Genomic DNA, 24555 nt, shown 5'->3' on the forward strand with positions numbered 1-24555 from the left:
TGGCTACAGCAAACTTCCTGGGTATGTGTCAGATAAGCTGAAAACCTGACTTAGCTATGCATGTATGTTCTTGCAGTAGAGGAAAGGGAGAGAAGGAGAAGGTGAATCTGACTTTTGAAAGGGTAGTGTTTCAATAATGTCTGCCTTGTAAGTAGAGTGATAAAGTCTGGTAGGGAAAAGGTTGATAGATTTACTTCTGCAGTGATGTGGAACAGTGTCTCGTAGACACCCCTGACTCATCAGCTGTTTCTAATGGCAATTAAGGGCTGATTTAGCAGGCTGTAGATTGTAGCTTGCTTTAACTGTTGATCCCTGGGTCAATAGGATCAGAACACCAGAGGTATGCTGCATCAGAATAGGTGCACACAGCTTTTTGCACCACATCTTTGCCAAGGAATGATACAGAGGAGGTGCAGGGGGTGCTAGTGTTAGCACACACACACATTCCCTCCTGTCTGCTGCGTCCTTTGACAGCCTGGATGGGTTCTCTTCCTGGCGGTAAGAAGTCACACCACACTTGTTTATGTAGCAGTCGCTGCTCTAGTGTGGTTTGCAAATAACACTGATAACTGTGTACATATGTGTATATATAGGGATTACTTAATCTGTCATGCCTCCTGTTAGTTCACTACTATTTTGTGGACTGACTGATGTCTGCTAGCAGATGCCACCACCAAACAATTCAGAGGGAGAGAAGAAAAGTATGTCCAATTAAAACTACAAGGGAAAACTAGTGAAGTAGAAAGTGATTAACCATGCAGGAATATCATGAGGGCATACAGTAATTTTCACTCCAATCATAAGTCACTAGGATTCTTGGGATTTTCTTAATGGAAGGGAGAGGGGGAAAGTAAGAAATGTTTCTCTTTAGACCTGGTAAGCAATGTAAGCAGTAATTCTGTACTATCTGCTTTTGAAACAGATTATTATGGTGTGTAAGCTTGACCTCACCTAATCAAAATGCAGTTTTGCCCAGTTTATATGAGATCTTGGAAACTGCTGGGATGCAGAGTGGATTCTAAGTTAGACTGGAAGTACCTGGAGGGGAGGGCTCCTTGGTGTGTACACCCATGTGCCTAGTGCACTTTTGACAACACAAGCTTAATAAACTAGGAAAACAAGAGGGAAATGCTTGTTTCCTGAAAAAAAAAGCTGATTTAAACCTCTTTGACTGTTCTTTCTTATTCTAAAGCACTTTAGCAAGTTTCTGTGAGTTTCTGAAACTTAGTGGCTTATAAACTGTATAATCTTTTGTTGTCTCAGTTTCAGAATTAAGAAAACTGTTTGAACCAAACAACCAAGATTTTTTGGAAATGAAAAGGTAAAAATAAAAAAAGTCTTTGGCCTGTAAAACAAAACACACAGGTTGTTTTGTTACCTCCTCTTAGAAACTCTCCCCTCTAATCTTCAAAGATGCTCGATTTCACATTTTTCACCTTTTTTTTTCTTTTTTTTCTTTTTTTCTCCCAGAAAAGAGAGAATAGCCAGACGCTTAGAGGGAATTGAAAATGATGCACAACCTATGCTTCTCCAAAACTGTCCTGGATCGGTCACACACCGTTTACTAGAGGAAGATACACCGAGATATATGCGTGCAACTGATCCATACAGTCCCCACTTAGGTAAGTAGTATGTATCAGTCAACCTTGCACTGCTGCATTACTTTGTGTTTACTGGCCTATCATTTGTGCAGTACATGGAGAGGACTTTTATAGAAAAGCTGTGGTCAAGGTTTTTTTGACTTACCTTTTAAATTCTCTAGTTGTTGTATTTGGAAAAGGTTGATTATGCATATTGTTCTAGAAGAACAATAATTTGATAACGATTCTTAACAAATTATAACTTATACACATTTCTTAATCATTTGTATGTGCTTTTGGAGACAGAAGTACAAAAATGTAATGTATGGTAAGTGTACAGTCCCTAGTACACTTTGTTTTGTAAGAAAATGGGAAGCTTTTAGTTCATTGGATGCAAATGCTGGGTAGGGTCCTTTGGTTTTGGGGATGGACTTGCTCATACTTGTACTTTTGACAGGAAGATCAAATGAAGAGGAGGAAACTTCAGATTCTTCTGTAGAAAAACAACCCAGATCATCCAGATACCGAGCAGAAATCACAGGAGGTAATACAGAGTCTTTGTATAATACAGGAAACATGGATGTCCAGGAACTAGAGTCAAAAGCAGAAAGAATAGCTAGGTACAAGGCAGAGAGGCGGCGCCAGCTGGCAGAAAAATACGGATTATCTCTTGATTCTGATTTGGATTCTGACTACTCATCCAGATATACACGGGCAAGGAAAGACCCCGACAGTGTGGAAAGAAAGGGAGTGAAAAGTGAAAGGCAAGACGATGAGAACAAGGACTGTGGCTCTCTGTATTTGTCCAGGACTGAGACAAAGGAGTCAAAGAGTGTGCTTTCTGAATCCAAAGAGTACTCCAGCCATGAAAAAGATGGTGTTCCAGGTAAAGAAGACCTTTCAATTGAAAAGAGTGATAGAAAAGCAGATGACAACAGTGCCATTAGACAGGTTTCTGACCCTTCAGCAGCCTTGGATAGTTCTGTCTCCCTTTCACTTTCTGGACGAGAATCTTCCTCCCATAATGAAGTGCCAATATCACCAAAGCAAACCCGCAGAGAGTCCCGTTCTTCACCGAAGCGGGCAGCCTCACCAATCCATTTGCAGAATGACCAGCCCTTGCATAGTAACATCAGACAAAGGTAAGCATGAATTTTAATTGTTTTTTTTATACAGTAGATTCCTTATTCACCTTCTGCAGCAGCGTCTACAGTATTTGTGAGAATGTATTTATTACCCTTAAGAATATATTTAGTGGCTTTGGATGTCTCAGGCTGAATTGATCTGGTTTATTGAATCACAGTGTGTTTCTGATACAGGGAAGTGGGTATCTATTTCTATGATTAGGTATGCCCTTGGATGCACTTCATATTTGTAGAATTTATGCTAAAATTAGGCCCTTTGGGAAGGGAGTGCAATAACTGATGTTAATATATTTACACAAAGTAGAAATTGAAGCAGTTATGGTTCTAAATCTGCTTTTTTTTTCATAATTTGTTAGAGCAAGCCTTTAACTTTTTTCCTCTGTATCCTGTAATTGCTTGGGTTCAGGCTTCCAAGTAAAGATTTGGGTAGCTTAATGACAGCTTCTGCCAAAATAGAACAAGTCTCAGAGTTAAAAGCTGAAAAGCATCTTGGGTCAGTTCAAATAATAGTTCATTTATTTTCCTGCTGTGAAAGGGTAAAAACCCGTTTGAACTGTGATAGTTAATCTTTCAGATAATATCAGGGTATGTGTGTGAAGGGGCAGAGGAGAGAGCTTAAATTTTGTGCTGAATTTGGAAAACGTAGCCTCCCTCATGGTGTGCTGAATTATTTCAGTTTTGACAAATTTACTCCAGAGACACGGTAACCAGATTCTTCCAGAAGGAAAAAAAAATAGCTTTCCCTAGTTTCATATTGTAATTTCACACTGTAGTGCAAAACCAGACCATCAAACTTTTATGGTACTGAAAACAACACATGACTAAGAATTTTTTTTAAACTCCGATTTTTCTCCAAGTGTGATTATTTAATTTCTAGGTAGGTGGATAAATGGAAAATAATAACTGTAAAAAGTTAAAATGTTACAGCTGAAAATGATGTAAATTGTAAAGTGAACTTATTCATAAACACATCTTCACCATGCTGAGCAGTGCTGACTGTTTCTAAAAACCTGAGATGAACTGTCATAAACTGAACCATTTACACTTTTTGGTATTTTTCGCAGTAGGTTCAGAAACAAGCTACCTTGACTGGACTTCTTTATCCTTCCCATCAAAATCACAAAACTTGATTCTTATTTGTTGTGGCCTTTCTTATTAACTCACATAAACCTACCTTAAAGTTTGAATGAGGAACCAATCCTCCATGTCAAAGGTTAACCACCTGGTGGATTAATTAAGTCATAAATTTACAGTGCCTGTGAACTGCTCAAATGTACTTAGTTACCTTTTTTGTTTCATTGTGTTGCATAGGACACAACCAGTAGTTGCCCCTGAATATTTTTTTAACAGCTTTCCATTATTCAGGTGACTTCTCATCCTGCCGACCTTTTTTTGTGTGGTTACCTGGCTATTTTTGCTGCCATTGGACTCTCCCAATTAAGCCAAAAGTTTAAAGGAATATTGTCATTTCAAACAAGCCATCAGAGGGGAAAGTAAGTTGACATACGTAGGAAGTACTAAATTATATTTAGCTTATGCTTTAAGCTTACAATTCTGCTGCTACATTAAGGAAAATAGTCATCTCAGGGTCATACATACAACTGAGATCAGGGTTGTACTGAAACTCCTTGAGCGGACTAGGTTTATTCCAGGCTCCAAAATCCTTGTCTCTGAAGCAGTCTCAACTCAAATGCTACAAAATATTATCCCCTATCTTCACATGGTCAATTTGAGATAAACCTCTTGACTAATCCAATTACTGATAGGAAGGGATATTGGAGCAATGAACCTTTGGCAGGTTGTTTTCTTCTTTTTTGAGGTGAAGGAAGGGACGAAGTTTTCAGCCTTAGGAAAGCAAAGAGAATAGCCCATCAAACTATATAACCAAGAATGTGGCTGCTGCAGTGCTAAAACAACTTTTATTTTCTTTACTCTCATAAAGCAATCCCAGTCCCTGTTTCTGTGAGAGGAAACCAATGAAACACTGGACTATGAAATTCCTTCTAGGCTCTTCCAACTCAGGAGAAGCTGAACTGCACAAAGCAGTTGCTCTGGTGAAACAACATCCTGGCTATAGAGAGACACCTGAATCTGCTCATTCACAGATTAGCCTTTCGTGTGGAGAAATCAAATCTCCTTGTAGCTGGCAAATGTGTGTTTTTTCTAAAGCAGCTCTGTAAACCAGTTACAAGTTCAGACTCAGCAGGCGGAAGGCATTACCAAACATTCACAAATTCCAGCTGTTTCTTTAAAGCCACCACTTCTGGCACTACCTACTTTTTTTTTTATAATAGAAGATGGTGTAAAATTTGGGCAGAAGTGAAATATTTAAGGAAACTGGTTTTAATAGGGGCATACTTTTTCATTTGTTGATAATTATATATCCCTATGGGATCTAATGCTATGTGAAACAGTAAGGGATCAGCTGTATTTGGCAAGCACTGGAGACACACCTCTTCTGCAAGGTCTTCATTTTTTTTGAGACTTAGTTGCTGTTCATTTCCAGATAATAAAATGGATAAGATCCATTTTCAGGTGGGTTCTGATGTTAGGACAGTTCCAGAGTGTAAGCTCCATCCTATTTGTGTTACTTCTCTGCTTTGCAGTAGTGCCTTACTAACAAACGAGATTGGGGCAAAAGCAGCAGGAATAAGTCATAACTTAATACAAATTGCTGGCTGCATTATCATGAATTTCAGATTCTTTCTGGATGAGGTTTGGGTCAGTATTTGTGCAAAGACAGGTTTTTCACAATTACTGTCTGATCCTAGAGAAGGAAATCATTTGAACCCACCAAGATGTGGTATAGCTCTTAGAGCAGCAAAGAGTTTAAATGTAGGATTTGATCTCATTTGGATATGTCTGTAGGCAATAGGTGGTATTTTAAAGGCCAAGTTGTGAAGAACCTGTTCTTCATTTTAATATCCCTGACAACTTCCAGTGTGTACTCACTACTGTGACATTCAGAGATTTAAGAATAACCTCTCTGAAACTCTTGTCCCTGTTTCTGAATGGTAAAGAAGTCATTGCCTGTTTCCATGCAGTCTGAAGTTACTGTGTGGTAGTCTCCTAAAAGCATTTGCACAAGCAATATAAGGGCTAATGCAGCTTAAGTGGCTGCTGGCTTGAAGTCAGTTCCACATTAGATAGGTTGCAAAATCGTTTTTGTTAAATTTAAATTTGCTGAGTTCACATTGGAAAATAAATGCAGCTTGCTTTGGAATACATATGAAAGCTTTGTGCATTCAGTACTAAGAAGATTTAATAATTAATCCTAGTATTCATCACTGAGAGGACAACAAGGTGCTGTGAAGGTATCATTTGACATCGTCTGCATTTGCATGCTGAAGTAGCTGATTAACTCAAATTCAAAACATGGCTTGCATTCTTCTGACTGCTCTCTTCAAAGGATGAATGATCAAGTACAAATAATTGCAATTTGGGCCATGCCCATTATAAACATGTGCCAAAGTACACATTGAGAGCTGAGAAGGAAGTTTGCTTCGAAGCAATTCCAGCTACTGTGTCAGCTCTTGTGAAAGGTTTTTAGCTCCTATTTGGTCAGTTCCTTTAGGAATTCAAAATGTGGAAAAACAAAAGGTGTTTTAACAGTTGGTGTTTGACTTTGTTCTAAGCTTGATTTGGATAAGGTGACAACTGTAGGTGAGTTCTGAAATTTAAACTTATTTGCAGTAGATCCACTGTTATCTTAAGAGCAGTTGTTGATTTGACTGTTTTCAACTATTTCTGTTAGAAGACTAGCTAAGAAAAATTGAAGTAGATGACCTGGAGCTTAATTGGGGATTTTCATCCCAAATAGCTCTACTGCAATGTGAAGAGCTCTCTCAGATGTACGTGTAGGTAATGGAAAGCAACCTGGCTGCTTGTCACCTCCGGGGCAGTTGTAGATGTTGGTGTGGCTGGACAGTCTGTGCTGGCAAGGTTAAAAGTATTTGATGTGATCTACTGTTGCTGAGGGACTGTAGATGAAGGCAGGCATTAGGAAAACATTTGAGAAACTGTACATCGATGGTCTGCAAATACCTTTTCCTTCAGGGCTTTTAAAAGTTTGCAGTGCTCTTGTTTCTTTTTATGCTTTCATCCCCAAAATGGAAATAGAATAAAGTCAAAACAAGATCAAATTGGGGGATTACTTTGTTTTTTGAGCTTTTCCTTTCCCCTGTCACACAGTGGCACAGCAAGTTTTATTTGAGCTAACTGGGTTTGCGTTTCTGAAGCTTTTGTGATACAGGGATACAAGAGGATCCTGAGAATTTCTTAGGAAGTATGATTATAGCCACCTGAATTTCTAACTTTGTTAAATTCATATTACTACTTTATTTTGGACCCAGCGGTCTTTACCACTTTAAACTACAAATTAAAGGAACATTTTTAGCAACTTTTCCAGGTGTCCTTACATAAACCCTGCAATTGCAAATAGAAAAAAAAAGTAGTTGCTTCCACTTCAAATTCTGGACAATGCACACTTGGTGAAGTTGTCTTTGAAGAATACTTAACATTCAGAGCACTCTTTAGATGTTTATGGAATTAATATGATAGCTTGTTTCACAGTTCATCACCTTTCAATTTAACTGATGTGCTGTACTTTTATTTTCATGAACAGTCATTTGTAATTGAGTAATTAGAAAACAAAAGGGGAGTTGGGGAGGGAAGATTGGGTGAAGCAATGGGAGCATGTGTTGAGATCTCAAAAGTTACCTGAAGTTCTGTTTTCTGTAGTAGTGCAGGGAAAGCAAAACCTGAATGGTTTCTTCAGAAAGATTCAGAAGGGGACACACCTTCACTTATCAGCTGGCCCTCCAGGTATCATAAAATGTAGCTGTGTGGCTAACAATCAGACTACAAACCTCCCCTTTCTTTCCCTTTACTCTGTCTTCATTTAACACTTGCCTTTAATTTTCTTTTAACAGCAGCAAGTTAGGAAGTGTTGTTTCTTGCGGATAAACAGCTGTTGAAGCTTTTCTGACGCATCTGCTTTTATTATAATTTATGACCAACTAGTATTTTCATGAAGAAATACAAATGCCTTTAGCTTCTTCCACAGCTACTTTCATTCTGGCTTCCACTGTTTTTTATAATTTCTTATTTTATCCTACTTTGTACTCTGCAAACCAGCAGATTTTCACACCATCCACCTTAGCATTCCCTACAATTAATTCCTTGAATTCCAAAGGAGATGGTACAAGAGGGGAAAAAAAAAAAAATATATATATATATCTTTAAGTAAAGCAAGATCTTGATCTGAGCTACAAGCAGCTGATTTCTCCCGGTTTGGTAACATATATAGCTAGACCACCATGACAAGCATTGCAGGAAGAATCTTTTCCATGTTCCTGATTAAAATAATTGTTATAACCCAGTACTAACATCAATGTGGATGTTCTGGAGAATGCTTGGTACGTGTAGTTTAAAGAATCGCTTTTTCAGACTGAACACACTTTCTGTGCTTAAGTAACTTAGAGAAGTTTCCCTGCTAAGTGCACCAGTCCTCAGAGAGAAGAAACACCAAAGTATTAGAAGGGTTGGTGTTTCAGAAAATTTTGGATATCCTGAATTATTCTCTCGGATATTCATTTGCCTTTTTTTCTAAATCTCGCTTTTTAAAATAATGTAAACTCCAGAAAGTCTGTTGGTAACAAGCCTGGAATTGCACATACTTTGAGCTGGATTACTTATTTTCAAATGAAGAGCGAGTCTCCTACTGTGCTTGAGTTTCTCTCCTTCCTCAGAATTAAAATAATGTTTATACCCATTTGGGAGGGAAGGAGGCACAGAGCTTTGGTTTTTAATGTTCTGTATGCAGTGTTTACAAACACTTGCCCTGTAAACTGTCGGAACACTCGGCGTGGCTGTAAAACTGCTGCAGATTTATGTGCAGTTGTAGTCCTGGAGCAAAGGCTGCCTGGGGCTGTGCCTGCCTGCCCTCAGCGGGGCTGTCTAAAGGTAGAACACAGCTCTGGTTTGCATGGATGTCACATGGGTCTAGATGTGTTTCTAGAAAATACACTGAAGTAAGGTAACTTTGGGGAACATTCCTGTAAGTTTTGCATGTATGTAACAAAACATTTTAAAACAGAATGCCTGTTTTTGTTTTGTTTTGTGTCCCCCTCCCCTTTTTTTTTTTTTAATTAATTCTCTTCTTCCCAGCAAGCCCTCTGAAGAGCAACAGCCATACCATAGTTTCATTTTGGGCTTCAACATTATTTTTTCTCATTTACTGAAACAGGTTACAGTACATGTAACATTTTAGATGTCTTATATGATACGCAAAAGCACAAGTAAAAAAGCCTCTGGCAAAACATTTGAAAGGATAGATAGAGATAACGTGTCTTTTCATGCCTTTCCCCACTGCAACAGCATCTTCATATGACATGAGCTGCCCAGTGTTCAGACACCTTCGAAAATCTGACTATATACACAATTGCTGGTGGAATTTGCAATTTCAGGCTGAACCCAACACTTTGATAGTATAAAAAGCAGTTTTGATCATCTTGTTTGTTTGAGACTATTGGTATGTGCTGTTTGACGAACACAGTTGTGACCTCATGGGAACAAGCTGTATGTTTTCAGAGCTTGCTCAGTTACCTTCTCAGGATTCGTGCATGTTCCAGGGCCTGTAAATCAGCTGAATGTTTTTAAGCAATGTTACAGCTAAGATTCACGAGGGAGGAACGGGTTGCATCATAAGTTTGCTTTCTTTCGTGCTTTTGCTTTTTAGTTTAGTATGATATTGCTGTCTATACCCACAGTAGGTGACTGTGTTCCTTCCCAGATTGGGTATTGCTGTTCACAGGTTTAATCCTTTTTCTTTCTTAAAGAGTAAAAGTTAGAGAAAAACTGGTGAAAGAGGAAAGTGCTCGTGGAAGCCCTGAACTTGCCACAGACACAGTATCTCAGAGAAAATCCCATCCAGTGCCAGCCCGCTACATGCCTCTTCAGACAGAAACATCTGCCTTTGATAGGGTTATAAATCAGCCCGTCAGTTCAGTCCGCCAACCAATACATGGCTATATTCAGCCTGCTGGCATTGCTCACACAGCTCAGCTGATGGCAACAGAAGAACAAGCAAACATCTCTGTTGGCAACCACCTCCCCCCAGACACCGTTAGCCTCTTGACAAAATCGTCAGCTGCCACCACATCAGAGAGTGAAAAGAAAGAGGCACTTGGTTATGGAGCAAAGCCCGATGAAGATTCCTTGGAGGGCGAGCAGGCTTCCAAAGGCAGAAGACCAATTTTGCCATCCGAGATCCGCAAGCAGGGGAAGAACCATGAAGGCCTCTTCGGGGGAGGAGACCTGGATACCGCGGTGGGGAGTTCCTCTTTCGCAAGCAAGCTGAAAGTTAACTCCGAAGTTCAGAGAGAGCTGGAGAGCAGCAAGAGGCAGGCTCCTGAGCAGCAGCTCAAGACCCCTGAGAACGTAGAAAGGAGTGAAGCTGTTATGTACATACAGAGTGGGTCTGTATCACAGCCGGCCAAGGGCAAAGCTCCTGTTTGGAAAGTGTCGACAGCAAAGCATAAAGTCCTGACTCGCTCAATGTCTGACTATACTGTGGCTACTAAGTCAGAAGGTTTTAAAAGTAAGGAGAGCATGGAAGAAAATGCACCCAACGGTGAGATTGGCACGGTTGACACAAAAGTCTCTGTTGCCCAGCTCCGTAATGTCTTTCTGGAGACTGCTAATGCCAACAAGAAAACGGAACTGTAGGTGACATTTCAGACATATTTTCGTGTGAAACTTGCACGTCCTTGGCAAAAATTACACACACTCAACATCAGTTGTGTTCGGCAATTAAAGCACACAGCTTAGCTCTCACCAGTGTGCATTGGAGGCTGAGATGGTTTGAATCCTGCTTCTGTGCTTCTGCTCGCTAGTGCAAGTTGTGATGTGGGGTGGCTGGAATGTGTACGTCTGCGCATGTTACTGGAGGAGCATGCAGAGTGGTCTCTAGTGAATTGTTGAGATGCTTACATCTATGCTTTACTTCTCTCTTCTATTTTATTTTCTTTATGCTTTCTATCATGTGGCTTAAAAGTGAATCTCGGTTTGAGATGTCAACGGCAGGTAGCGCTTTGTCTGCCAATGGTGACCGTGAAAGAGGGACACGAAAGCCAAGGCGCTATTTTTCTCCTGGTGAAAATAGAAAGACTTCTGAGAGATTTAAAACCCAACCTATAACATCAGCAGAACGAAAGGAGACAGATAGGTAGGCACGTGCTTAGCTCTGTGTAGCATTCTGGTGCAGGTGGACATGAAACAGCTTGTGAAGAGACTTTGTTCATTTATTAACATAAATATTTTGCAAGGTTATTGTTTCTCTTTAAAAACAAGCGTTTGTTATAGCTTCTTGTAAAATAAAAACTAAACCAGTACCAATTTGTTGTAAATCAATTGTTGTAAACCAATTTGTTGTAAATGAAAAATGTAAAATGATGAACAGTGAATCATCACAAGGTATTATAGTTGACTAGTTCTGTCTAATGATAAATGCTTTTGTCTGGTTTTGTATAAACAGTTTCCTTTCCATCTACTCTGCTTTATCATTTACATTTTTTTTTTTTGTAAACAACCAAAGCTACATATTTTATGTTAAAAGAGCTGGCAGCAAATCTTAGGCTTTTACCTTCTGCAAGATGAATTGGAAATGCTTTTCCTTTACTGTATTTAAATTTGGCTGTATTTGCTTGCCTTTCTGCCTTATTGGAGGATGTCAGAGTAGAAACTGTTGAAACTTGAAAAATAGATAAAGTTTCCCCATTCTTAAGACTTTTGAGGTCCGGCTACTTCAGATGCAGTTTGAATTTAATTTTTGATATCTTGTTTCCAACTAATTTCTTTCTCTTTGATAATTTTTCACTAGGTCGATTTTGAGTGCAGAAATACCAACTGCTGAAGGTATGTTACTAAACTACTTTCTAAGGAAGAAATGGGACCAAGTGTGTTTTAGTTTATTTTAACTGAAAAGCTATTTGATAAAGCAAACAAAATCCAACTGAAAATACCTATCTTTACCTGTAATGTGTTGAAGTACCACTTTTCCATGAGCCATGTCTACTACAGATTTGATTTCAAATTCATTTATGTGAAAATGTCTGAGTATGGATACCTAACTCCATATGGGAGGCAAAGGGGGGAATGGCTTGACATTTTTCAACATAGATTGGTTTTGGTTTTGTTTAGTTTTGGTTGGTTGGGGTTTGTCTTTGTTTTTGTTTGTTTGTTTTGTTTGTTTGATTGTTGTTTGGGTTTTTTTTTGTTGGGGGGGAGTTGTTTTTTGTTTGGTTTTGGTGGTGGTGTATTTTCTTTTTCTGTTTTATACAATAAATAAGCTACTTGGTGGAAAAAAATACACATTTTAGTGGGTGATCTAGGACTAATAACTAAAAAAGCCTTTACTATAGTGTGGAACTGATGTTGGTGACATTTTGTAGCTAAGGAAGGCGCAAGATGCTGGTTATTAAATTATATAATTCAGCCTGCCATCTTGCTTCTCTTTCCCTCTTGTCAAGTCTGGCACAAATTAAGTAGGTAATCTCATGAGTACCTAAATTTAGATTTAATGCTTATGCTATTTAAAAGCTGGATATTCTCTGCAGCTTTGAGATGCCGGCTCTTGGATCATGAGGATACTGATTTCAGCTCCTAAGGATACCAGCTGAGCCTCTGAAAAATGGGGCCAGAAGGTGGCAATCAGAATGAGGAGCTTCCAGGAGAGACCATCTTATATGATCAACTAGTAGAAAATAGATGTTCTATACATCAGGATGAATACCGAGCTTTGAAACAGTCTTTTGGTCTAATTATTTTCTTAGCCTATGTGTTATCTAGTATAATAAGTTTGATTTTTCATGGAAGGTTGTTTGCATAACTTGAAAGCATATGAACTGTCCAGAAGACAAGTCTTTTGTTTTCACATCCTCTTAAGAATTTTCCTCTGATGCAATACATGTAAATACAAGTGACGTTTACCCAGTTGGCTTCATGGTAAGTCTTTTGTTAAAAGGGAGTAAGAGCCATCTTATTTGCTGGTGATGCTTCTTGTCTTAGTAAAACATAATTTTTGAAGAGTTCAGAAATAATTTAGTCAAAAAAACCCCAAACCTTGCACTTAAGCTTAATTCGTTATGTTCAGCCTCCATTTTTTTCCTTTGCATAGACGAAGAAAAATTGGATGACCGAGCCAAACTAAGCGTAGCTGCAAAGAGGCTGCTTTTTAGAGTAAGTATTGCATTTTCTTAATAGAAAGTTGAGTGAAACATTTCATATACAAGATGCTGAAGAACCCAAAGCGCATTAGAATGAAATGTAATGCAGTTAACCAAGTCCAAGCTACATAACTTTTTCTTTTTACTTTCTCTTACCTGCTTATACAGTAGACCTGTTGCTGTAAGACCTTCTTTAAGGAGGTCATTTGGAGAGATGTGTAGTTAGTTTTAATTCCATCGTACCTACTGTGCAATTACACCTAGCTCCTAATTCAAAGATGGCTATTTGCAAAATTTACTACTTTGCATTCAAGAAAACTAGAAAGAAAGTAGTGGTTTAGAACTTTTCTTCCATGATTTTAATCATGACATATATCCTCCTAGGAAATGGAAAAATCATTTGAAATGAAAAATATTCCTAAGCCACCTACAAGAAGTTCAGCAGTAGAGAGACGACTGCGGCGTTTGCAGGATAGATCGCACACACAACCAATTACCAGTGAGGAAGTGGTCATTGCAGCTACGTAAGTCTTGTACATGTGTTGGCTCTAACTTTGGTTCCAGCTTTTAAATCTGGGAATAAGTTCCATATATGTGGTGTTTACAACTTTGTAGCATGGAAAACATTTATAGTTAAGAGCCAACTTCCTTGAGAACCACAGGGGAAGCTGTATTGAAATTCACTTTGAGAAGTAGAGGGACTAGTAAAGCATAATTTGTATGAACTGTAATTTGATAGAAGGCTTATGAACCTGTAGATTAGGTAAATGGGGTTAGTCACAGCATTGTTTTGTAACTCAAATGAAAAAGATAATTTGCGCTGGGGGAAATCTGCACCATTTCTTATGGAATGTATTTGTGTTGGGGAAAACCTTTTGCACTCTTAAATCTCAAACGGACTTTTTGGAAATTCATTTCTTTCACTCTGGTCATACATCATGAAATTTTCCTGAAAAAATTGAAGTAATTTGGGGGGAAAATTAAACAAAGGTGAATGGGCGTTCATCTAATGATCTACTAAAAGATAGCTTATGTTATGGGTAACAAGTAACCTTGAGACAACTTGTTTGTTCCTCTAGGTGTTTAGTTCATTCAAAGTGTTTGAGGCTATTTTGCAAAGGTCACAGCAGATAACTCAGTGAATTAAAAATCATTGCTGTTTGTTTTTTTCTGTTTTGTTTTGGTTTTGGTCTTTTCTGTAGTTAACACTTCATGTATTGCTTTTCTTAATGCTTTTTTCTTCTCTCTCCCTGTGAATTTTCCCTCCTTGGCAATTCTTTAAAGTGAAACTACCCCTGCTTCACGTTCTGTGAATAGCCACACAGTAGTGACAAGAGTACCTAGTCCCACTCTAGTTAAGAGCACTGTACAACCTACCAGGTACTGGGGGGGATAAACATGCATGTTACATGGAGCACAAGATTCCTCAATAGCAGATGCGTCTGTAAAGTCTTGAATGCCCTTTCAATGTGTCAAGTCAAGAATATTTAAAACATTCGTCAACTTCATTTATGTTTGCATGACAAAACACTGCAGCTTTTTTTTTGTCAAGCATCTGTTTTCAGGACCTTTCTAACCACACTTACCCATTCTAGAAGTGTATTCTTCTCTGTGAAATAAAGTAATTGCATGTGAGCGAACCTAACAGAACCCTCTTTGCTTTTGTACTTTTTTTTTTAATACAGTAATGTCATCTTGAGATGAAAATAGCGAAGCTGGGTGCTTGATTTCACAAGCAGTACATACGCTCTTTGTCTGTCTCTACATACATTTTTTTTAGCTTCCAAAATTAAAGGAAAGATAAGAAATTGCACCACCTATAGGTAAAGTTGCAGAATACTGTTTGCCTGTTGTGAATGACAGGATTTTAGCAGACACCACGACAGATTTAAAACAAACAAACGAACAAACATACAAATTCAATGAATGTAGTTGAATCTAGCTATATTGTTGTAGAGACAAATGCAGTTACAGCTTTTATGAATGAATATGGCTACCTTCAGCATTGGTCAATCAGTCTTCAAAATTAATGGAGTATATTTCAAAACTATTTGTTGTTCTTGAGTTACTCCAGATAAAAGAAAAGACAGTCTGAATTCTGTTCCACTTCTAATTATAAGAGGCATTACAATTTATGCTAACCTAAAAACAACACTAACTTGAAATTTAAATCCATCTTTAAAATGTTTTTATCATTTCTGCTACACAAATGATTTCTAATAAAATTGAATTTCATGTAAATTGCACTGTAGGACCCACGTTTGTTCTACAGGAGGCATCTTAAATGTCTCTCCATAGCTCTGGATTCTGTGTGAAGAGATTGGTCTGAAAAGTTTCTCTTCAGTCTTGAGTTCCCCTTTTAAAAAAACTGTTGCATCCAAATCAAATGAAATTGTGAATGAAAATTTAACTTATTTTTAATTCTTCAGCTGTTGAATTAGAATTCATCATGCCAATGTTGAACCACTGCATAACCACTTAGGCTGCTATATTACATTGGCTATTGTGCTTCACGTGCAGTTCTTCTGCTTCTATCAGGTTGAGATTTTAAAACTTCATGATGGCTCCTTCAAAACTCATTTCCAGTTCTCTTTCTTCAGCTTGCAGGCATCAGCACACCAAAAAATTTTAGCAAAAGAGGAGATAAGAGCAGCCAAAGAGGCAATGGGGCAAGATCAGTCGGATGAACCAGATTCTTCCACCTTAAGTTTGGCAGAAAAAATGGCTTTGTTTAACAAACTGTCTCAACCAGTATCCAGGGCCATCTCCACAAGGAGTCGAGGAGATATTAGGCACAGGAGAATGAATGCTCGTTACCAAACTCAGCCAGTCACTCTTGGGGAAGTTGAGCAGGTAAGTACAATCTCAGCTCTTTTTCATTTATTTCTTTTTATTGGAGAAAACAGCTTCAGTGTAAGATGCCATAACAGCTGGCCTTCTCTTTGCTCTGAGCTGCACACTGTGGTCATGACATATTCACAGGAAAAAACTTGTCAGGAAACTGTCATCTGACATTGAGGAACAACATCCTCTAAAATGTTCAACTTCATTGGTGTGTTTTTCTTTTTTAAGTAATTCAAGAGTATATCATCGTCCTGACTGGTGCATGCTGTACCTTTCACAGTGTCTGTCTTTTCCGGTAGAATATTACGTGTTTTCTAAAAATAAATTCCTGACCGAAGGGGTAAAACCTGTGACATATATATCATTGTGCTTTAGATGTATTTTCAGGGAATCTTGGAGCTTTGTCATGTGCAACTTTCAGACTCTTTCCCGAAAGCACTATGTATTTCCATTTTTAGTCAGGACATATTCTGTCTTTTCCTCTGGGAGGGGGAATTGATTTTTATTTTTTTTCCCTAGAAGCAGGATACTTTTTAAATTCGGGAAGCCATGATCAAAATGAAATTATTTAATATGTGCAGTGGAATTGGGCTTCCTGTTCTGGAATCCTTCATATAATTGGAACTGCAAAGGAATGCCTTTTTAGTCAAGTCTGAGCATAAAATGGGCCAGCAGTGGTCTTTCAGAGCTGATGTTCACAATAGCAGAAACATCAGTCCCTTAGTATTACAGCTTTAAAAGAAATCACTTTAACAGTGAAGCACAACTGCTATACACGTATTTCTAGGGATTTGTATCAATCTGAGTGTTAGAAAGTTCCTACCCTTCTCTTTCTGTATGTTTCACTTGTGATTATACATTTTCCATATTATAATAATAGAATAATGAGAAGGCAGGATTCCCCTAACCGTATTGATGCAAAACTGTGCAGATATATAATTGTACTTTATGCCTACTTTGCTTAGGCATGAAGAAGTAGTAAATATTTGGCAAATTTATTTTAGCAAGTTTTCAACACTTCACATAGTCCTCTTTCCATTCATTTTCCACATGCCAACCACTGTCACAGCCTGGCCTTTTAAATGGTTGTGTCACTAACTTGATGGGGTCCAGAAAGGTGATCCACAGAAGTGGGCTGAAGCAGGTAGGGAAGAAGCCAGTGACAGTCACATTGGTTTGTCAGACTTTTACAGAACAAACTTACTCTTCAAGCAGGGAAATGCAGAGTAAAGACATTTTGTCATCTCTTTCTGAACCTTGCAAAAGAAATCAGAGTTGACTCTGAACCAAGTTGAATGGGAGTGTGTTTTCAAAAAGCCTTTCTATAGTAAACTGTTCATTTGGAGTGTTGGGATGGTTTGAGATGCACTTACAGTTTTTCTAGGAAGAAATAAAAGAAAGGTATCAAAATAGATAACTACAAGTGTTGTTACCAAAATACATAATTGTAAACATCTTGTAATTAAAGCTGAAATCCCTTTGCTGATCTCTTCTAATTTTCTAATTCTGATAGATGCAATGGAAAAAGAGTAATCTGGTAACTATTTTCTTATCTTTCTTTGGAATCTTTGAACTAGTGTAGTAGTCTTAGCTCTGCTTTTCGATTTGTTTAATGAATGACTCTGATGTCCATGCTTTATGGGATTTGCATGTGCATTTTAAGTTTTCCATTGATTTCCTCCTACTGGTGTGATTTTGTCCATTCCTTTTGCATGCGGTTCACTAACCCTGCAGTTTAAGAAAACAACAAAAAAGCCAAACAAAAAACCTCTTGTGATGTGTGTGCAGGCATGTTTGTCAGTCTCTTTCATAGCTTTTGTCTCCTTTGAGGAATACAAAGCCCAGTTCTAAATGTCAGAAAAGTTTTGCATCTTAACTGTCTCTAGGAAAACTTCATAAAATTATTATGTTAGAAGAATAGAAAAGATAACTCTTCCACTGTAGAGGCAGGCAAAGCAAACTTGGAGTGGTTTTTTTAATATGCTTCTTAGATTCAAATACTTTGCTCAGAGTTGTACATGAGAGCCAACGTTAGTATTTGAAAAAGTCACAGACTGACAGTCCTGCGTGAAGGTGATTTATGTGGCAGAAGCATCAGGAATGCCTGCGCTGTGCAGGACAGCACGGAGCAGAGTTTCTGGCACTGAGCTACCTCCAGAGCTGGCAGCTGCGTAACCATATCAGAGCAGAGCTGTGCCAAAGCTAATTAGCCCTGCTGAGATGCAGAGTTGATTAGCTTGGGCACATGGCATGTCACCCAGCATCTGGAACCTGAACTGATTTCTTTCCCCAGTGCTGCACAGTACCACGTCAGTATGGAGCTCTGACACAACGTCATGTTGCATGCTACACATACACCTTTTCTTACTAAAGATGCTGCTGTTCACATGCAGTTGTTTATTCCCTGAGTGGAATAATCCATTTGCAGACAAATTATGGGGGCATTGTTGCTCTCCTCATCTGTTTCTAGTCTACGCTTACAGAACACTATATTCATATGGAAGCACATCTCTGAAGAGCTGATGTGACTAGACTCTTCAGGAATTGATGATTTCAGAGCTTTTAAGTCTTCTCTTTTGTTGTTCATAGGTACAAAGTGAAAGTGAAAAAATTACTCCCCTGCCAGCTGCAGTTGCAACGTCAGTTTCAACGATGGCATCTGCCCTTTCTCCGCTGCGTGCTGGAGACCTGCACATGAAGCCAGCTGGTGATGGAAGCGTGAGTGCTGCCGCTAGAGCTGATTTGAGATTCCACTCTCCAGCAGAAAAGTCAGACTCTTCAGGAAAACGGACACAGAAGTCAGAGCAGTGGCAGCCCTCAGTGGAAGCACTAGAAAGCAACAGAACATCAAAGAAGCATGAAGAAGAGAGAAAGAGGTTTCTAGCACATGAAGGTAATGAAATTACAAAGTACAGCTGCTTTGAGGAAGAAACCACACATCCTGCTCCTGAAAAAACAGGAGACTACCATAAAGAGGCAACATACAGCTTCCTGAGGAAGGGCAGCGTGGAACTGTTTAGTTCACAAGCACTTTTTCAGCCTCTTGAACAAAAGGAAATCAATACTCACATGCAAGGGAAATGGGAAGTCAAAGAAGGCCAGTCCTTTGAAGAAAAGATGGATTTTGAAAGTGTTACGAAAAGCAAGACTTTGCAAAGAGGTGCAGCGTATACTTGCTTTTGGTGTAGTCTTGTTCAGCAAACAAAGGTGTTTCTCTAGTTTTAAACATATTCATTTCCAGCATTATCAAGGCTGGTTATTTTTCCTCTTTTTAACACAACTTAAAAGTAGAGAAATAGCTGTGAAATCTTAAGTTTTACAACCACAGTTTTCTCTTTGTTATTCTTTCATTTTGCAGCCTTTAAAAAGTCTCAATTTTATTCAGATTTTATTTACTTTGAAAGAAGTGGTATTATATGTTGAAGCTAAGATTTATCCTTTCCTCTTTTGCCCCTACCTCCAAAATGCTGAACAAGCTGAACTTCCTTCTCTGAGTCAAGTGTCTGCTCTTAATTGTTGCCTTCTTGTGCATATATAGTTATGGATTAACTACAAATGTACATATACAGCTAGTAGTGGATAATTTTGAGACAACTAGTTTTGCAAAACTGCTCTTATTTTCTCTTGAATGTGGTCATGAAATGCGGTCAGGTAATTCCCAAAGCAATTAGGTTTGTTTATGCACAGCATAATTCAAACATAATAAGTGAACTCACCCATCTTTAAGTGAAGTGCTTTGGAAATAATCAGTCAATTTGATCATTGCATAAAGCCTTCTACTCTGTTGAATTTAGAAGGATGATATATTAGTTTTCTGTTTTACTATGATGGGGTAGATGAACACATTACTCTGTAATGGTAGAAGCACTTTTGTCTTCATCCTGTGAAGTTAACTTATTTTGAATCTGATGGTCTTTGAACAGACGTAAGGAGGAAGGTATAGTTCTGCCTGTATTCCTGAAAAGCAGTGTCCATTCTATCCATTTAACTCTCAGTGACTGCAGGGCAGATAGAGTGGGATAAAACAGAAGCAGTTGTGTATCAGAAAGGTGTTGTGATTGTAAAATTTCAAAATGAAAAATGAAGATGGCTTCTGTTTTTTTAAAGATAACTGTAATGGTGCATTTATCTTTCATCAAGGGAGTTTTGCCTCTGATGTAATTGCTGCTTGAAAAAAAAAAAATGGGTATTGAATATGTGAACTTCAGTCACAAATGGCCAGTCTAAGCAGCAGATAATATTGCTTAATTAATCTTTGTACTCTAACTCAGCCAGAAGTTTTTTCTCTGTTGGGATGGCATGTCATTTGGATGTTAAAACATTTGCTGCTTCAGTATTAGTAATGTAAAATATGTTTGAGAATAGCGCTAACTCTAATTCAGCACTTCTCTTTTCAATGGGCAGACCACGCTGAACCTACTTCTGAACTCACCAGCACGTCAGCAATGAGGACAGCTTCACAAAGTGCAGCTGTGGCATCCTCTAGACTGCAGGACCTCTCCGAACAATTGGAAGGCAAATTTTATAAGAATTCCTGTGAAATGTTTTCCATCGGAGACAACAAAGCACAAACAACTGAGGATGATAATTCAAGCAAAACAATGTCAATTAAGGAAAGGTACTTAAATTTCACTTTTTAAAAAATCTCTATAAATACACTTGTTAGACTGATAGTATAAAAAGTTTTAAACCTGTTTCTTAAAACGCTAAGCAGTGATTATTGGGCTTTATTAGATGTCAAAAACTAACAGCAGAAACTTGCAGCTAATCTGCCTGACATGCTTTTAAAGCCGATGGTGGTGAATGAGAATTACTGTTCAAGTGAACGTGATAATCTGATTTTGAAAGAGCCACCTGAAAAACCAATAAGTAGATCAGAAAACAAAAGTTGTAAAAATACTTTTTCTAGTTACGTTAATACTGATATACTCAATACAATTCTCCAGGTTCTGTTTTCAGTTACAACAGATATAATGGAATATATTTTTTTTGATAGCTAGTTTTCAGTTCGTCTATGGGAGTAGTCTCTTTTAAATGAACCACGTACAGGGAGTTGGGGCTAGACTATGTTCTTTCCCTCTTTCCTTCAGAAATACATGATCGCCATTTTGACTTCTGAGAACCTACGGTAGGGATTTTAAAAGGGTTGGACAGGTTTGTGGCAGTATCAGAAATATTTTTTCCAACCCAAGATCATTCTGATCTGAACCAAAATGTTAAGTCTTCTGCACTTGTGCAGACAGCAGGAGTTCACAGTTAGAGCTGCAATAGCTGCTGTAATGCTTGTAAAAGTCATCATAATTTAGTTATAACTTTGAGAGTATAAACTCAGATGTGAACTGTAAAATGATCTGGTAGCAGTCCAGTGAGTGAAATTGCGATTATTTGCTCTGGGTTGACAAATGGGCCTTTTTTTACTTCAGTTTTCTGCAGTGAAAGCAGAACCAATATATAAAATAGCTGCTTAATTAAACTTTCACTATGTAAAGTATTCCCACAATTTGTGAAATGGGTGTGATATTAGGAACTCAAACCTTTTTGTTTTTAAACATGGTTCCAAAGCGTAGTTACTAAATTCATGTATTTCTAGGACCTATGTAAGTCATCCTCATTTATAGAGCATCCCCACTCCCTGTTATTCCCTGAACATAAAGACGGGGCGCAGGGGCAGCTACAACAGCTGTGCAGTCTTAGTCCCCCTTCTGAAGGACGCGTTTACTTGTTCAGTTTATTGTTGTTACTTTCCTTAAAGCAGCCTTCTTCACCCCTACATCCCGCTTCTGTAAATATGTCAGCTGTCTGGACAGATAAGGTATAAGACGAGTAACTTCTCGTTTATAGGTGGTAAATGATCCTGGTGAGGAAAAAGAGGTTGGAAGGAAGATCCAAGTATTAGCGGCTGTTTTGGTCCTAAATTTAATGTTTCAGTTGAGTTGATCTCTTGAGGAACTCATTTTAAAGACTGTTGGTCACACTCAAAATTTGGAATAGCTTTCGTTAGGCCTCCAAGACTGCCCAGTCAGTCCCAAAGCTGACAAAGGAAAATACCTGCTGTCTTGTCAGGAATTTGTACATTCTGATTCTGCAAACATCTGTAAATTGCAGAGCTGGTATCAAACTGTTTAGCCTTCAAAAATACCACAGTAGTCTACTTCTTGGCTCAGAATTAAAAAACTACAACCAGTCATTTTCTTTTACTTGGCTATATCTGATGCCAAGTTTTCATAAACCTCAAAGAACGTTTCTGCTAAAGATTAACTACTACACTTTGGGGTTTTTTTTCTTTCCTTTTGCATTCATTAACTTCATCTTCCCATCCAGTGCATTTTTCTGGCTGTGTCAGACATTCTTTCACCTTATGGAAGAACAGCTTTTCCACAGATGTGATGATATTTGGGCAGGATGCGTGCATGCTGATCAGGATGAAAGTGATTTTCCACAAAGACTTAATTCACTGAACTAGTATTATCCTTGTGAGTGCATACTTGGCATTTTCAGAATTACCTGTATTATACAAAAGAATGAAAATAATTATTTTTGAAGCAAGAAAAGACATGTATCCTCTCTTCTTCTGCAAACATGCAGCTTGGAGGCTCATATCTGTGAGTAGTTTTGGCTGTGTGTTGTTTCAGGCAGCCAGGGCCAATCCACTGATGTGTTGCATATGAGCGGTGGAAACCTTTTCTAATTGTCTTGCCTTCAGGAAGAGGAATGTCTTGGAAGACTTCACATAGAGCATCAGTTGCGTGTACCTACCTTTGTGCATTTATGGAGACCAAAGTCGCCAGGAGGCCACCCTGTCAGCTCCACGTTAGAAGTCAGCTGCATGCCACGATTACCATTTAAAAAAACTACCAATAACTAATTTCTGGTGGAGGTCTTACCATCACTCATTCCTTCTCAGATAGAGCCCAGCCTAAACTTAATTTTCAACCTTTTTTATGTATGGATGCCAGAGCAAGACTTACGCAGACCAGTCCCCACTATAGTGAATTTATGAACTCTTTAACAGTTGGCTTCCTTTCTCTAATTACTTATCTCATATTTACCTGCAGGATTTATGATTTAGCTGAAATGAACTGGTCAAGCGTAGCCAGTGGAGTACTTGTGAAAGCCAAGCCTGTGTCCAGTTTAATCTGTCTCAAGGATAACACTAGCAGCTAAGATACTGAAATATTGCTGCAGAAGAAAGATGTGTCATTTTTGACATTTTTTGCCAGGGCTTTTTCCAAGACCTTTCATAAAATGCTCCTTGTTTAGACAAAACCATTGTTGAAATTTTTTTTTTTTTAAATTTCTCTTCATTATTAATCCAACATTTTGCCTTAAGTTGTGAAATATTTTGCTTTGAACCCATCCTGACTCCTCTGGGATGGTGATCATTCTGTCTTGATGGCAGACATTCTGTCTCAGTAGCAGGTGAAAGACGTGGAGCAAGCTGTCCAAGATGGGCAGATACTTAAAAAGCTTTTTTCTTTCAAGAAGAGTAACACAGATATTTTTCAGGTTGGAAAATGAACTTATGGAGGCAGAAGCAGTATGAATAGAACTGTGAAAGTGAATAATGAATGATTATTCATTATATTTCAAAAATGGCAAACTAGAGATATGCAATGAAACTACTAGGCAGCAAGCCTTTAACAAATCCAAGGATTATACCAAATAATTGCCTTATTTTTGCAGACTTTCCAAAGAATCCACTGCTGTCTACTTTAAGCTACTGAGCTGGTGGGCTTGCTTGTGTGAACCAATTCAGTAGTGCTTACATCTTTATTCAAACAAAAAGGTTCCAAGTCAGGATAGTCCAAGTTTGCTGCTGTTTCAATCATTTGAAGCAAATGCATGGCTTTACGTTTTATACAGCAGTGAAGTTTTCAATGGTATACAGATTTCTGTAAGTGGTGATTTCATTGCTCAAAACAGACAAATGTGTGTTCCCAGTCTAGGAATGAGTTGTTTTGTTAGTTACACAAGTGAAGAGTGGAGGGCTAGAATCCATTGTTACAACAGAGGAGAAAAGAGTCTCCAGAGGCACAGAAGCATTCTCAGAATTACAGATTTTCTCTTCCTGATCAACAAAGCTGTTTGGAGCAAAGGTCTGGGGCAGATACCCTGCAGGAATGTCAGGTTTAAAAAGAAAAAACAAAAAGGGTTTTCTGCCTTCTGCCTCCTATGCTGGGCAGCCATAGACATTTTTAAAAACAAACTCATCTTAGGCCAAAGCTGACCAAAGTGCCTTGCAGCTTCAGTTATCGCAGATCATTTCTAAGCAAAGCTGACCGGAGACAACATAACTACTGAAGATTATTTAACTGTATGGTGGCAATTCAGTCCCGTCTTGGTCTCCTCCACAGTTTCACACATGCATGGATGCACTCCAGAGGATTAGTTCTGGGCTGTGAAATCTTGTATACATTCTGGAAACAATGACCGTGGCCTCAACTCCTTATTGTGAGTCCTTCTCACCCTTACACATCCCATGCTGTGAGGTATGAAACAACCAGGCAATGTGAAGTCTGCCAGCGCTGCCTGCCTGGGCAGGAGGAGAGGAAATAACTGCTTTCTTGAATACTAACATTCTTATTGCCATTGTATTCTGTGGATTTGCTGTTTTCTGCATTCTCAGTTTTTCTCAAATGGCTGCCTTAGGACCAATTGGCCATCCTTGAGTAGGTCAGCAGCATGGTTGCACCCCCTGCATTTTTGCAGGAAGCAGCTGCCTGATACTTGTCTTCTGGCTAGACCTATTTGGTCCTACCT

General features: G+C 38.5%; 1 protein-coding gene across 1 annotated transcript in view; it reads left to right on the forward strand.

Moving 5' to 3' along the window:
* SVIL (supervillin) overlaps positions 1-24555 on the forward strand; it is a gene marked incomplete at its 5' end in the record, with an annotated part of 73095 nt that overhangs the window by 13234 nt on the left and 35306 nt on the right. Inside the window, 13 exons of the mRNA XM_080340371.1 lie at positions 1264-1321; positions 1471-1622; positions 2038-2722; positions 7466-7549; positions 9565-10449; positions 10782-10952; positions 11607-11641; positions 12903-12964; positions 13336-13475; positions 14236-14331; positions 15552-15804; positions 18385-18955; positions 20200-20413. Of these exons, the coding sequence (XP_080196497.1) occupies positions 1264-1321; positions 1471-1622; positions 2038-2722; positions 7466-7549; positions 9565-10449; positions 10782-10952; positions 11607-11641; positions 12903-12964; positions 13336-13475; positions 14236-14331; positions 15552-15804; positions 18385-18955; positions 20200-20413 (3406 nt within the window). The remainder of the gene's footprint in view (positions 1-1263; positions 1322-1470; positions 1623-2037; positions 2723-7465; positions 7550-9564; positions 10450-10781; positions 10953-11606; positions 11642-12902; positions 12965-13335; positions 13476-14235; positions 14332-15551; positions 15805-18384; positions 18956-20199; positions 20414-24555) is intronic.

This window comes from Nesoenas mayeri, assembly GCF_963082525.1.
Source record: "Nesoenas mayeri genome assembly, chromosome: 2".
Lineage (NCBI taxonomy): Eukaryota > Metazoa > Chordata > Aves > Columbiformes > Columbidae > Nesoenas > Nesoenas mayeri.